Genomic DNA, 15,066 nt, shown 5'->3' on the forward strand with positions numbered 1-15,066 from the left:
CCCAGATTGTTGCGTTGCGTCTCAGGGCCAGGGGGAAAGAACACGCAAAAGAAATGAATCATGTCATCACATAATCTGGGTGCTATAGTACCTTGTTTTTGTTCGGGTCATCAGCGCCTACACGGAAAGATAAAGAGTCCAGTTATGAGAAGCAGATCTTGTTCATTTTGAGTATTGCTAAACTTCAACTACTGTATATTCTAAACCTTGCCACGAACTTATGGATACGCCCAACCGGCAAAAGGCTCTTTCACCTGGGTTAATGACCAATGAACCAAGAAAGCTTGAGTGGCGGTATGGCCTTCTCTTATCAAACTGCCCCATGCTAACATCGAAGTCACTAAAACCAGAGTCAGCACCGGAACAAGTAACTCCCGAAAACTGACAAATCAAACTGATGGAGGGTATTTCAGATTAAATGCCCTGTCACAGGCGGTGGTCATCAATGTATTTGATTATGTTGACCGTCGTGATTAAAATAAAAAGAAAATCATCATTGAATATGTACCAATGCAGGGTGACTCAAGGAAATGTAGATTCAACGTACATCAATTGATCCATGCCCAGCCAACATTCGTTGGCTGAGGCGAGGCGTTCTTTGTATGCGATCTACACAATCTGCGCATACAATCAGCTTCGATTGCTTCAAGGCTGTGACAGACGAAGACAAATTGTTGACTAATCAGTCCTGACAGTTGTCGTCCTGGCCAGCAATGCTGACTTGGACATATGCTTGTCATTTGTTTTAATGTCGATTCATCATGATGTCGAAAAGAACTGGAGTCGGGGCGAGGTGACTACATACAAGTAACTTGCTTGCTGCGAACCACAAGACCAAAGGTCTGGGTAGGTTAGAGAAGTCTTGATTGTCTGCACATGGAAACAAAGTCAGCAACGTTCACGGAAACTCCATTGATATTTGTTCCAAATGTGTAAGTCAGAAATGCATGAATGGTAAAAAAAAGATGGTGTCAGCATCGATAACTCGAATAAGACTCGTCATCTAGGAAATCATCATGTGAGGATTAGGGGGTATGAGACAAGTTAATATTTACCTTTTAGCTAAGGAGTTTTGATATATTATACATAGCGTAGTACGCGACACTATCCATGACCATTAGCCTCAGGCTCAAGTCTTGCAGGATCAACATATATGTGTGATTGTATTATCTCAGTGGGCGAGGTTTTCTAGGCCTGCCGCAAAAAAGGCATATCCATCAAGACCGGTCGTCTGTCGAACGCCGTCGGAGCCCAGTGCCGTTTCATCTTCGAAAAGGTGTAGGGAAATAGAATGGCCGATTCTTACCATCTAAATTATGGATCTGAAACCCACGGCACTCTCAAAGTGCGTTACTAGGCGCCTGCTGGAACTCTTTTGACAGTCAGCATTCAATCACACATGTGCGAATGAGAGATCAAAAAAATCGATTAGGTAGCAGATCAGAAATGTGCCATAAGAGTTATCGCCAACAACCCGAAGGTCTCAGTCGGTAATTTCCAGCGTATATGTTGTTGTGAAGCATCATGCTAGACGGGGTAATACAAAAAAGAAAACCAGAGTCGGTACGTACCATTAGTGCAATTCAAGATCCAATCCTCTGCTTTTCGCATGTCATTTTATTGTTAGGCCTGCAAGATATCAAGTCAGCAACGTGCTTTCATCTTGAAAGGCAAGTGAGCAGAAAGCTTTCTTTGCAAGCAGATCAGACTGACGTGCAAAAACCGAGTTTTCATGCCAAGTAGGTCAAAGACTCTAGTTTGTAAATGGTTGTAGGTTACATCATGATGAAAGATGGATATGGAAGAAAATAAAAGTAGAGAAAAAGTCAGCAAGGGTGGACTTACCAAAAGAGAGTATCATGCGTTGCAAGTTGTTGCTAGTGATTAGTTCACACCCAATATGGGCGTATGAAATCATTGAGCAATTATATTTGTTTGTTTATACTAGGTCTGATGCATGTTACAGCCCAACCATTTCAGGTGAACAACCATCAGCCAGAATTGTTGTTGTTTGTTGCCGTTGTGTGGAAAGGTGAAGTTTCTAAAAAGAAAAAGAAATAGCGCGTCGAACTTTTTCAAGCTGCTCTCACACCGGAGCTAATTTTACCGAGGCCTAATCCGGTTAGATAGCAACAAGTCACGAGGTGTGAGTAGGTAATGGCTTAGATAAGCCCGATCGTGGTAGTCAGCTGACCTGAAAAAGGGTGCGATCGACGGAGGAAAGAAACCCGAACAAGAAAGAGAGGATTGCTTCACAGAACGGCCGAGACTCGAATAGTTCAATAATAGTTTGACGTGGGCGATCAAAAATTGTCGCGTCTGCTGACCAGGAGATATCCACTTCCGGCTATAGATTTAATTTGCACGACACGACAGCGCAGACCAGAGCTATCAGTTTTTTTCATGCGGCATTTCTTTTGGACAAAAATATGGGTTTCAATTGCATTGTGTCGCTGATAAGAGATCCTTACCTGGTACATGACCATACCGAGTATTAGTTTCTAAATTACTGACCAGTATTGAATCGTTGATATCATAAAATTGGAGATCCAGAATCATAGTCGATCGAACCTCTTACTTTTAGTTCCATACGTAGTACTCCGTAGTACCGGTTCTTTTACTGCGGGGGGAATCGGAGGCGGACAAGAATAAAACAGGGAAAAGCCGGGAAAGAAGAAGAGCGGCGGGGACTGCGGGGGGGGGAAGAGGAAGAATGACGAAAACCGCCACGTTTGTATGGGATCCGTAACCGCATTGCGTCAATGTACTAGATCTCCGTATTGTCAGTGATCCTGACGTTCTCCTTACTCAACTTGGTCTCCACCGGCAAAATATTATTGCTCTTATGACCCTTTGGACGATGATCTTAAAAATGATACGATGATACTATTTATACTTATACTTATCCCCTCTACTCTTTAAAGTCTTCCAGTTTAGTATACTCTCAACTTACGTACTCGAATCCTACATAAAACAAAAACCCCTCCTCACTTGTTAACCCGGCCATTATCACCTCACATCCATTGGTGCCCTAGTCTTCCTGCTTTCTCCGTTGAACCGAGGTTGCGCATTACTTTAAACCGGTCCATTGCGGCCCAATACCACTTGATCTCCCCTCCTGAACTATATGCGCATATCCCCTCTGTGCTAAGAAAAACAAACATCTCAATCAACATCAACATCAGCATCATGTCCGGACACGAGAACAACAGTGCTCCCCCCGTGGGACAGGAGAACATCAACACAGACATTGTCACCCTCACAAGATTCCTGACGGAGGAACAAACGAAGGTGCCAGAAGCCACTGGTGACTTCACGTACGTTCAAGCCCCTAGCCCCAGTAGAATCAGTGCTGGAAAGTGGAACTAATCTTTCATGACTACCCCTCCAGACTACTCTGCCACGCACTTCAATTCTCCTTCAAGTCCATCGCCTACTACATCCGTCGTGCATCCTTAATCAACCTGACTGGACTGGCAGGCTCCTCAAACACCACAGGCGATGACCAGAAGAAGCTCGACGTAATCGGCAATGATGTCTTCATCTCCGCCATGCGCGGCTCAGGGAAATGCCGTATCCTCGTCTCCGAAGAAGAAGAAGAAGCAATCATCTTCGACGAGCACCCCTACGCCCGTTACGCAGTCGTCTGCGACCCCATCGATGGATCCTCCAACCTGGACGCTGGCGTCTCGGTAGGAACCATCTTCGGTATCTTCAAGCTGCCCGACTCCGTCCTGGGACCCGAGAACAAGGTCTCCCCCAAGGACATCCTCCTTCCCGGTACCGAGATGGTCGCCTCCGGCTTCACCATGTACGGTGCCTCCGCCCAGCTCGTCATCACCATGCGCAATGGCGGCGTCAACGGCTTCACCCTGGAGAACTCCCTGGGCGAGTTCATCCTCACCCACCCTAACATGACCCTTCCCACCAAGCGCGCCATCTACTCCGTCAACGAGGGCAACAGCAGCTACTGGGAGGAGTGGACCAACGCTTACTTCCACTCACTGAAGTTTCCCCCCGAGGGCCAGAAGCCTTACAGTGCTCGTTACATCGGTAGCATGGTGGCTGATGCTTACCGGACGCTGCTCTACGGTGGTGTCTTCGCTTACCCGGCCGACAAGAAAGCCCCCAAGGGTAAGCTGCGTATTTTGTACGAGTGCGCACCCATGGCTATGCTGTTTGAGAACGCCGGTGGTCTCGCTGTGAACTCGCGCATGGAGCGCCTTCTAGGCGTTGTCCCTGAGCACATCCACGATAAGAGTGGTGTATTCCTCGGCTCGAAGGATGAGGTCCAGAAGATCATTGACACGTATAACAAGTACAAGAAATAAATTGGCAATTTATTGGCCTGTATGTGGCCGGCTTGTACCCGAGAGATCTGGTGATTCACTACGGGATAGTATTTAATGTGGATGGTCATGGGTATTTAATGTATGAAAAGCGTCCTGAACTAAATAAATACTTAAATAAACATTTGAAAATTTATATAATTGTGCAATCCTTCTCAGTTGATATCCCCGGTTAAATAACTAAAATATTCCACTTGTTAGCGCTAGGTATGTTTATAGAGGGCGGAGATATATTCAGCCTTGAATGGCACCCGTTAGCTTCTATAATATCACAATGGATTTGAATGTTCCTGACTCCAAGTTATTACCAGTTAGCTAGCCCGGTGATTCCCGTTGGACATATACTCCAGTACAAGAGAACCAACCGTCAACGTTCGGTTTGTTTAGTCGAGTGAAAGTATGCGGACACTATTCCTACAGCACCCCAACATTACAAGTGTAGTTACAATGGGTAGGATTTTAAGAGTTTTGTTAAGTCTACGAATGTACTGGTGGGGTAGGAGGGCAGGAATAAAGACGAGGTCAGATATGGACAAGCCTATTCACGTCTAGAATTTAATTGATTCCCACAGGGAACTAGAGTACATATATTCCAAGATGAAAGGAAGGAAAAGGAAGGATCAGGACGCTCAAATCAGTCCACGGGATCCTCCTCGAGGAGCGCCTTGAAACTGAAGGGAGCAAATGGTATACCCTCGCCCATGAAATGCTTGCTCATAGCCTCGACCCAGTGCAGACGAAGCGAATGGAGCATGGCGCTAGTTCCCTCCATGACACAGAGAATGGCGATTGTCAGAGTAAACCACAAGTAGAAGGTGACGACAATCATAATCACACGAAGGGTGGGAGACTCCTGCTCGAAAGCACCTCCAAGAGTCATAGTCCACAAAACGATCGAAAGCTGCTGATGGGCTAGAGAGAGAGCCCACAGACGCAGGTATGATGCAGTGTGAGAGATACAATTCAGACAGAATTCAATGGTATGAATGACCTGATGGATCATGATCTCAGAAAAGTCGAATTCTTCGTGCTCCTCCTCTCCAAGGTCTTGGGCAATCATAGCTACCCCCTCGCCCTCGCTGGCCATGCTGTCGCGGCCCCCATTAAGTCCGCCATCGATATCGCCATCGTCTTCAAGCGCGCTAACTCTTGACTGTTCTCCAAGACCTCTGTATCCATGAGCATGAGCACGGTTATGCTCCCAGCGGAGGTAGAACGGCTTGAAGAGGAGCATGACGGGCACTTGCGCGACGGCAAGGAGCAATAGGATGACCTGAACAGAGCTCTGGCCTGGGTAGAGTTCCTCCTCAACATTACCAGGAGAGAGGAACATGAAAATGAGCATGTTCAATAAACCCGGGGGTGACTGGCCCCTGGCTGGCCAGTCCACCGACCACTTGTAGATGACAGTAAGGACAAGGTACCCAAAAATAGACTGGAAGAAAATCATTCCCGGAAGGAAGTTGCCGATAATATCAACCTTAGACTTGAAATGGCGAGCGTTGACATACTGCAAACAAAGAGCATAGGTCATCTGTAGAGTGTTTAGCTTTTGTGGTGAACAACCAACTGAATGGAAGGACTTACGTGAGACCAGCCCAGCAAAATACTCATTTTCATCTTTAAACTGTTCGTAAACAGTAAAGAGTTTTCAGCCTCATGCCAGTTCCAATCAAGTCCAAAGGGAAACCGATAGTCGCCCTTCAGGGAAGCCTCGACTGCCTGTCCTGGATGGATGATCTCAGGCCACTTCCATTGACTTGAGAAAATCGTGAACGACTTGGAGAAGATATCATTGTAAATAAGGCCAGTGTACATGGAGAAAAGACCCATCATCAGCATGATATAACGGCCATAGAATGCCATGTAGGTCAGTTCATCTAACTTGGTCTTCTGGAGCTTTCTCTCCCAGAAAATCATCGCAACAGCACATAGAGTCATGAGAGCACCGTGACCGAAATCGCCAAACATGACGGCAAACAGGAATGGGAAGGTGACGATCGTGTACAATCCAGGGTTGGCTTCCGAGTACTTCGGGATACCATACGCATTGACGATGGTTTGGAAGGCCTCTGTGAACTTGTTTGTCCGCACATAGGTAGGGGGTGTCTTGTTAGTCCGGATCTGATTGACAATAGTAGGCACACTTAAGCCAGCACGATCATTCACATCCTGCAATGTCGACTTGATCAACGGTAGCGAGTTTGTTGGACACCAGGCCTCCGCAATTAGCGTTTTTCTCGCTTGATCGTAGGAAAATCTGTTGAGTGTATCATAGACAGCCTTTTCCTTCCTGACAATGATCATCCAGGCCGCAAGCGAGCGGGCAATCTGCGTAAGTTCCGCATCGAGTGTATTCTTGGTGTTGCGCAACACGTTACCCACATCACCCAAGCGTGTGTTCACTTCATGAATCTGATCGCGTCTCAGCTCACTGTTCTCGTCAACGCCATACAGTGAAGCACCAAGGGATTCGGATATTTTCCTGATTTTCGCGATGATGTTCTTTCCATGGGCGAAAATGACAAACACGTTCTTGTGAGACTCCTCGTTGGTCGTCGGGTCAATGATAGCCTCGGGAATCTCCGACTGATTCATGTACAAGTTACCACGCAGAGTTCGCCAAAGAATACGTTCGAAGGCACCGATACGGTCACGTGGGATGACACCCGCGACAAACCCGATGTTCATCTCGAGGAAGGATTGTTGACCTTGGGCTTCGCCGTTTTGACCCCGGTGGGACTGCTGTTCGACATCGCGAAGGAGAGGAGCTTCATCGTTTTCAAACGATTGCCGTATTTCTTCCGTATGAGTGTGGGCGCGATCGAAGAATCCACCGGCTTCCCTCAAGACCCAACGCCATTCCGTGAGCTCCACCTCACGCTTCTTGAGTGTCTCGTAACTATCGTTGAGTGAGGCAATCCTCTGTTCTAAGCTCTCGCTCCGTTCGGCAAGCTCATCAATTTCCGACGCCAAGGGTGCAGCTAATGTATCGGTGAATTCGGATGAAGACCGCATTGGGATCCCTGCCTTGTCCATCTGAGAATGGAAATAACCTGTAGAGAACAACACAACGTCAGTTGCCTTTCGGGTTAAGAACATATTATTCCACGCGGGTAGCCATACGCAGCTGCCGTTCCACATTATCCAGACGACGGATTTCTTTCGTAAAGGTGCGTTGGAAGGCATTAGTGTCGGGGTTAAGCTATTTGCAAGTCAACGTCAGCTCAGGTTATTATCATGCTACTTGTCCTAGGTTTCGATTATCGACTCACATCTCTAAATTGGACCTGACCGAGTTCTCCTAAGGCACTGACAACTTCTCGTCCGATTTCATTGGCGATATAGAGCTGGGTCAAGCTCATATCCGACGAACGGAAGAAGGTATCCTTTGGAGCCATGGTGAAGAGGCTGCCCGGAGCAGGTTCCTTTCACCACAGAAATAGAACTGCGCGACAGTACCACAGTTGTGCACGCACTAGAATGGTAAAATAATGATAAAGATGCCAGAGATGGGCGTCGAGGCAGGTGAGTAGAAGCGTCTTAACCACTGAGACCCCTTTGGTGACGGTGAGCTTCGATTGCGGAAGAGCCGCGTGGCTGCTGTGGCACGTGATCACGGAGAACGGTGCTTATCTAATCACATATCCCGGAATTTATTACATGTATGAACAATTTTGGCTGCTAAGTAGCGATAGATGCTATAAAATGCTTTTGGAGTGAATGTCGCTGTGCAGTGTGGTATATGTGCCTCGATTAAAGAATACCACACAAAACTTCCACACCAAACAACAACCTAAGAAGAATTGTCCCTCCACCAAATCCAACATTGTTCATAAATGAATGCTCTAATAATCCCCAATTCTCATACTGGCACATACCGAATGACCAATATGTTGAAGCTGCAAGTGGTGTATATCTTGGACGAGTCATGGATACATGCCTGTACTGCTACCCCCTAAATCTAAGCGAAGTAACTCTTCCAAAGCACGCCAGAGAGGTCTTCGAGCTGATCTGGAGTGAATGCCTAGATAAAAATGTTAGTTTATAAAAGATCGTTTTCTTTCGACGATGAATAGCTACCCACCTTCGCATCAATATGCCAAGTATCTTGTCTTGTCTTTTTGAACTCGCTAATAATAGATTTGACACTCGAACCCACAACGCCTGGGTCGTTTGCAGCCCGAACGCTCAATGTAGCCAGGGCTTCAGGCATCCACGTGGGCGGCGGACTATTGTACGGGAATGCCTGGATTAGCGCACCGAGACCTAAAACTGCACCGTGTCTCGTGATTATGAGTCGAGCATGCTCAGGTGTTGGGGTGCCAGCCCCAGATGAAACCGGGGTTGACAAACCAGACCGAAGGATTTTGGGGCGTTTTGGGAGAGGATTGTCGATCAGGATTTTCGAAAATCGCTGTTTGAACCGGCTAACCATCTCTTCGCGCAAGAACACGGGCGAGCAACGAATCATGCCAGATAGGGTAGCTGATGCTCCAGCTCTCACTTCGTGCTGAGGGTCTTCTAGCATGTTCGCCACACACTCAAAAAGCTTATCTCTATCAGCGACGGAAAGCAGGAATAGACGGCGGAAGTAAATGATCTGAATGTTAATCATAACTCGTAGACGCTGATGCCATGAGGGTGATGTCTGTCCTATATGAATGAGGGACTGGATGAACCCAGAGTTCTGCTCAGCGGGGTATGGGATGTTGGGTAAATGTCGGAAGACATGATAGGCTAATGATTGGAGCTCTGGATCTTCCTTTACGTCCATCATGTGCAGCAGTTGTCCTGTGAACACGTCTGGGAAGAATGGAACTAACTGCGTGCACTCATACGACGAAAGAGTGGAGTCCAGCCAGAGAAGCACTGTCTTGCATCCTGAAGTATAAGATGATGGCGTCTGCTGACCTGGGGTCCTCTCGTGCCGCCACTTTTCAATGTCTCTGAAGATATCATATATCATCTTGGTGAATTCCTCGGTAGGCTGATATGGATATGTGCCCACCGATGACGCTGCCTCCTGCGCCGCAAGGAGAGTCTTAACATCGGCGTATGATTCGTGATACCGTGTGCGATATATTGTTGCAATCGTTTGGCCCATCGCCTCGCGGACGCCCTTGTATGGATGGTCAAGGTGTGACAGAAAATCTTTAACGATAGGCTTTTCGAGTTGGAAATGCCACCCTGCATCTATGATAGTTTGATGGAGCAGATTGATCTTGGAGCTTTCCTTGAAAGCAGCATTCGTCGACATATCTAGTCGAAAGCTTGCAAGCCAATCAACCAAGGGCCACGCTCTTCGTGGGTCACGACACTGAAGGATCATATGGAGGAATGTCGTCCAGTAGCCAGAGTTTTCCGGTGTTAGTCCATCAGTAAAGATCTTACGCACAATCGGGAAAGCGTATTCCCACACCAATGTCCGCTTCTCCACACTTGTATCGGCAACAGAGCTTATAAGAGCACCGAGGATCTCCGCAGTAGCTCTATGTTGGTGCTTATCACTACCGTCCTCAAAAACAGCCTCGATTTCTTCTTGGATGTCCTTGAAAGTAGCAGCGGTCAGCCCATCCCTGAGCATTAACTCGAAGGCGTACAGAAGCATCATTGCGCAGGGCATGCGAAACTTGTCAGCAGTAGGGTCCCGTGGCTCTTGTTTCAAGTACATGAAAAACTTGTTGAACCATGCCCTATCGAACAATTTCCCCATGTGAGTCCGCACTTTCCATTCGGTTTCGTCATATTCGATGTCGCGCTCAACGTTTGATTTGTACGCAGGCATGCTCTCGGCCCACACAAGCCATCCAGGGAAGTCATGATCAACATAGTACTCAGCCTCCGGTTTGGCAAAGCTCGATAGATACTCCTCCGTCCAACCCTTGTTGTGTCGCTTGGTAGCCACATTGATCTTAGAAGGGAAGTGTTGATGGCCCAGAATGTAATTTTTGTAATCATGGTTGCAAATAGCCCTAACATCAACCATCGTGAATAAGGCGATGAGAGCTTGAGAATACATGCCACGCAATCCCGGATGATCATCGATAGACCCTTGGGTTACGAGATCTATCAGATTATCACTTGCAACGTAATCAAACCTAAGACCCATCGTGATTACGATGGTGGCTGCTCGGCTGGCGACTTTCCAATGCGATACTCTGGCCAGATTTACCAGTTCTTCAGCCAGGTCAGCTTTCTTCTTTTCAATGATGGCTCGCTTGCTGTTGATATTCTTGCGCTTATGCTGGATCTCGTCTTGAACATCCTTCTTCGGAGCGATCGCCTCAACGATGTTCCGGTCAAGAATGGCCATCCTTTCCATAGCGCGGCCATAGTCCATGATCTGATAAACCGCGCCCGAGCAAATTTTTTGCACAGAAGGTTTGTCGACTGCGCTTGCGTCGATGAAAGTTCTTACCAAAGTGGGGGCGTACTTCCAATGGCGGCCTACCGTCTTCGCGACGCTGCTCAGGAGTAAAGAAAACAAGGCACCCTTGATCCGGGCGTGGTCGTTTTCTTTGATGCCTTTCTGCAGAGCCTTGATTAGGGGCGGGATAACAAGGAGGCGAGCCCCCCACACAGCTTTAAGAGCAGACTCTCCTGCGCTTTGAGCATTACGCCGAGTCTCAGTATAGAGGGAGACGCAAGATTCTGCGATATCCAGGAGTAGGATCTCGTCTAGCTGAGACCGCCGCCGAGGGGCTGCATTGTGCCTCAGGCGCTGTAAGTGGTAGACATTAGCTCTGCGAACCAATAACGGACGAGGGTAGTCTTTGCGAATGCCACTCATTTTGTAGGGGTGAATGTCTGCGGCGAGGAGACGCGTGACCCTGTCGAGGACATGAGCAGATTTTTCAATGCCAACGTCCACGAACCATGACCGATAAGCCGAGTACAGGGCGCTGAAGCAAGGCACATCATCTTCCTGCTTGTCCGACAAAAACCTATGCACTTCATGAAGGACCCAGCCTGCTCTCTCCCGGATGTCATGAATGGTAGTGTACATCGAATCCGTCTCCTTTAGTGGATAGCCGGTAGGGTACGAAAATGATTCTCTAACTGTGGCTTCGTCCGAGCTGTCAAGTAATGAATCGGGGTCTTCAACCTGGGAGCCATCTTCACCATCTTCCATATCAATATCGGTCGATGGTTTAGATGACCCATTCACTCCATTCGCTTTCGTCTGCGACGCGGCCTTTGGATCAAATAAAACAGAGATACCAGAAATGATAAGTCGTAGGAGGACTAAGTTCCTAGTAACCTCATCCGACCACGTTTTACCACTCCCATCTCGTTTGACACTGGATGTCTCATTGGTGAGATCGGCTAGTTGCTTGAGGGCAGACTCAGCCTGGCTCTTGAATAACTCGACGGCAAATTCCAGTTCTTCACGTTTTGGTACATGCCATTTTACGGTCAAATTATTGGGATCTGGCTGATAGCTCCAAAGCTCAGGTTGTACACCCCGAGCAGCGACGTCGGGCTCATACAAGGAGTAGTCCGCAGTATAAGTGCCCGTGAGGTTTAAGAGAAGGTGATGCACATAGTTTGAGATATGAACAGTCGGTATGCCCCTACATTTCTGTTGCATATACACGGCAATGTCGAAGAGCTCTTTTCTGTGAGCTAGCACAGCATCGCCGACATGTACAACGCACATGCTCAGCATACTAACATTCCAAACCAAGCCACGGTCTCGCGGAAGGACGTCCGTTCCAGTGGTCCTGGTGGAACCTGCGCCATTGTCGTCGATCTCAGTACGGATAGCTTGTATCAGCACTGGGATAAACCGCTTCAGAGCCTTTTCTGGGTTGACCTTGCAAACCGAGTTACAGATAAAGGCCATCGCATCCCGCGCTTGATGAATAACGTGATTCGACACGAAGTCTACAACCTTTGACAGGGCAATATCGTAATACTCTGGGGAAAGGGACGACAGAAGCGGCATGAATGTGGCAGGTAGCGTATTCACAATGTTCTCTTCGGGAGACCCATTGCGGACCCTGCTCACGTCCGGTAAATTCTCCAGTAGAGTAAAGACCCGCCCGAGAAACGATATGATGAAATCACCAAAGCCACAGGTTGAAGAACGGAGGATCATTTCTTCGGTTTCGTCATCCAAATCCCGATCGTAGTTGAGTTGCACCTCAACGCCATCTTCTTCCATACGCTCCATTTCACCCGAGATCCATTGCATCGCCAGCATGTTACAGTTTACGTCTTCCCTCCCTTGTGTTAGGTCGGCCAAGGGTATGTTATAGCAGGCAGACTGGATGAAGGATAAAGCATGTAGAGATTTCTCAAGGTCATTGGCATCAACTCCGGGCAGCGCAAGTCCCAGCAGAGTTGTCATGTGGCAGCGATATCCCTTCGTCCTTGAAATGATTCGTGAAAGAACTTGAAGGGCACGGAGCGATGACGTCGTGCGGTGAACTTCTACTAAGCCTTGAAGGGATGGATATATACGTTGCAAAGCTCCGGGAAGGATGAGATGTGGTTCCAGGAAGGCCAAACTTTGTAACGTAGACAATGAGAAGCTCATTGCCGTACCACTTTTGGCGTAGATACCCATGAATATGACATCACGGAGACAGAGTACAAAGCGATGCTTCAGGGGCTCCGTCAATCTTCGCTCTGCCGGGGTTTCCATCTCCCCGCTTTGCTCTCGATTCCATCTCATGATGAAAAAGTCGGCGAGGTAGTAGACGAGCTGTGACAAGGTCTTCGTCCAACTGCCAGAGTTCGAAGGATGGAAGAATGTTTCCACCGCCTGTATAAGGCCCTCTAGTTGCGTGAGAATAGATTCTTCGGCGTCGAGGCATGCGGGAGAGAGCGACATCACGACCCATCGAGCAATGTGATGCGCCACTGGATGCTTCCTGGTATCTCGGTCAAGCATGATGCCTAGCCCAGACGAGATATCCACCAGCGCACTGTAAGGAGAAGTGGATTGTCCTACAGGAATCTCCAACAATCTCAGTATAGCCGTGAAGATGAGGGATGACTGTTCCTTCGTGAAAAGACCAAATTCGGAGAACGGTATATGCTGGGCAGGCAACGAATCACGGGCCAGCCTCGAAAGGTAGTCAAGGAAGGTGGTATCAAATGTCTTCGACCGATTGACTAATGCCCAAAGATGAAAGTACGTCGGCAAGTAATGATGTGGCAGTAGGTCTTCCCTGGTCTCGGGCGCAGGTGACGTCGGGAGTAGCAAGTTTATCAACCCAACTACGACAAACGCACCCTCCGAAAAGGACGTGGTATAATGAGGAAGAAACTCTTCCAGCATAGCTGGCAGCTCACATGGGTCAATGTACAGCTGGACGAACGCACAGAGCTTCGTCAGTGTCTTTACGTTCCTCTTTAGATTCGTAGAATGCACCAAGCCCGATTCTGTAGGTAACACAAAAGCTTTTAGTTCCCTGTAAAGAGGCTTCCAGTCCAGAGTCAGGTCCTTAACGGGCCTCAGATAATGCTTGCGTCTGTGCCGATATCAGTACTATAGTAAAGAACAGTAGTTATGGCAAGTTTAGCTTACTTGGTGAGGAGCATAAACATGCTAGCAAATCTCTCTGAGACATTGGGATCGATCCCCGGGGCGAGAGAAAGCTCATAATACAGCCTCACAAGGTTGATACGGTCCGTACGGGACGGGTCAAACTTGAGAGACAGCCATCCTCTAAGTTCCCGAGTCCAGTGCACAGCACCAGGACTGAAATCACCCGCCTCCACAGCAACATAAAGCTGGGCCAGGATCTCTCGTAGACTCCGTTCCCTCTCGGTTTCATTTTCGAGCGAGTATGGTAGATATTTAAAATAGGGATAGGTGCGAGGACGGACTCGTGCCTTGGGCTCGCCATTCCCGTTCATCCCTGCAGTCTCACCACCCGGTGGGGTAGCTCGTGATACTTCGTGCGCATTATGAAAATTTTCTGATGTTAAAATGGCCTTCGAGGCTGGGTGATCCATCGTCATACAATAAGATCGATGATCACTGCGGTGCAGGTGTTGGGGATGAGTGAGGTTCGGGAGAGGTCTGGAAGATTCAATGTTAACTACTTTCGTTCGAAGACATAAATAACAATAGCGCGTAGACGGGCGTTTGGCAGTATGGACTTACATTGGACATGAAGATTGTAGCCCAAAGTCCAGCTGTGAAGATCGATGACAAAGAGTGACTTACTGCCAATTATGTTTGCATGGGCAACAGGAAGGGTCTTGGCTAGTAGGACGACCGGGTACAGCAATAGAAGCTTTGGAACGTTCAGAAGCTAGTACAAACAATGAGGAAAGTCCTCCGATGAAGACAGATTTCGTAGACGGGGCTGCAAGGAGGGGTGTGTGCTGTCCGTGTCGCAATAAAATACAGCTCCGGCAGTTTGGGAAATCATTCAGTTTAAGCTTCAGTGCAGCAGTTGAAAGAAGGTAGAAGAGGTATCCATTATCACTCAGTGAGTTAAGTTTCTGATGACATAATTCCACGTAACTGCACCGCAGCCTAACCTCAGACACTAAGCTCTTTCCGTCCGCCTACCCAAAACGGGAAATCTTCCATGAGATTGAACAAGAGCACTTTATATACTTTATATAACAATACTTGTACCTTTTATTGTATGATTATAATCACTTGAGCGATGAACGCCTCGCATGTAGGCAATGGAGATAAATTTAAATATTAGGTATTAAGCTCTTATTATAAACTCATCCTTCAAAG

At 47.8% G+C, this 15,066-nt stretch overlaps 3 protein-coding genes across 3 annotated transcripts; 1 reads left to right on the plus strand and 2 right to left on the minus strand.

Moving 5' to 3' along the window:
* Positions 1 to 2,466: 2,466 nt before the first annotated feature.
* On the plus strand, positions 2,467 to 4,693 carry fbp1 (fructose 1,6-bisphosphate 1-phosphatase). Its single transcript, XM_032052644.1, has 2 exons — positions 2,467 to 3,317; positions 3,392 to 4,693. The coding sequence occupies exons 1-2, from the start codon at positions 3,190 to 3,192 to the stop codon at positions 4,329 to 4,331; spliced, it is 1,068 nt and encodes a 355-aa protein (XP_031908412.1). The 5' UTR covers positions 2,467 to 3,189; the 3' UTR covers positions 4,332 to 4,693.
* On the minus strand, positions 4,658 to 8,031 carry BDV38DRAFT_212646 (H(+)-transporting V0 sector ATPase subunit a). Its single transcript, XM_032052641.1, has 4 exons — positions 7,625 to 8,031; positions 7,476 to 7,554; positions 5,937 to 7,405; positions 4,658 to 5,883 (listed from the first exon to the last, which is right to left on the minus strand). Exons 1-4 carry the CDS (start codon positions 7,748 to 7,750, stop codon positions 4,984 to 4,986), a joined length of 2,574 nt encoding a protein of 857 aa, XP_031908413.1. The 5' UTR covers positions 7,751 to 8,031; the 3' UTR covers positions 4,658 to 4,983.
* BDV38DRAFT_212431 (proteasome activator BLM10) lies at positions 7,926 to 14,873 on the minus strand. Its single transcript, XM_032052640.1, has 4 exons — positions 14,473 to 14,873; positions 13,891 to 14,388; positions 8,437 to 13,834; positions 7,926 to 8,376 (listed from the first exon to the last, which is right to left on the minus strand). The coding sequence occupies exons 2-4, from the start codon at positions 14,325 to 14,327 to the stop codon at positions 8,314 to 8,316; spliced, it is 5,898 nt and encodes a 1,965-aa protein (XP_031908414.1). The 5' UTR covers positions 14,328 to 14,388; positions 14,473 to 14,873; the 3' UTR covers positions 7,926 to 8,313.
* Positions 14,874 to 15,066: the final 193 nt, after the last annotated feature.

Source organism: Aspergillus pseudotamarii, assembly GCF_009193445.1.
Source record: "Aspergillus pseudotamarii strain CBS 117625 unplaced genomic scaffold BDV38scaffold_85, whole genome shotgun sequence".
In the NCBI taxonomy this organism is placed as follows: domain Eukaryota; kingdom Fungi; phylum Ascomycota; class Eurotiomycetes; order Eurotiales; family Aspergillaceae; genus Aspergillus; species Aspergillus pseudotamarii.

Excerpts from the sequence above, each read along its gene's own strand:
- fbp1 (XM_032052644.1), top strand. The coding sequence starts at position 3,190 with ATGTCCGGACACGAGAACAACAGTGCTCCCCCCGTGGGACAGGAGAAC. Across the intron at positions 3,318-3,391 it reads GAAGCCACTGGTGACTTCAC|ACTACTCTGCCACGCACTTC; the intron begins GTACGTTCAAGC and ends CTACCCCTCCAG.
- BDV38DRAFT_212646 (XM_032052641.1), bottom strand. The coding sequence starts at position 7,750 with ATGGCTCCAAAGGATACCTTCTTCCGTTCGTCGGATATGAGCTTGACC. Across the intron at positions 7,406-7,475 it reads TAATGTGGAACGGCAGCTGC|GTTATTTCCATTCTCAGATG; the intron begins GTATGGCTACCC and ends TGTTCTCTACAG. Across the intron at positions 5,884-5,936 it reads TTTTGCTGGGCTGGTCTCAC|ATGACCTATGCTCTTTGTTT; the intron begins GTAAGTCCTTCC and ends AACACTCTACAG.
- BDV38DRAFT_212431 (XM_032052640.1), bottom strand. The coding sequence starts at position 14,327 with ATGACGATGGATCACCCAGCCTCGAAGGCCATTTTAACATCAGAAAAT. Across the intron at positions 13,835-13,890 it reads ATGTTTATGCTCCTCACCAA|ACGCAAGCATTATCTGAGGC; the intron begins GTAAGCTAAACT and ends ATATCGGCACAG. Across the intron at positions 8,377-8,436 it reads CTTGGCATATTGATGCGAAG|GCATTCACTCCAGATCAGCT; the intron begins GTGGGTAGCTAT and ends ATTTTTATCTAG.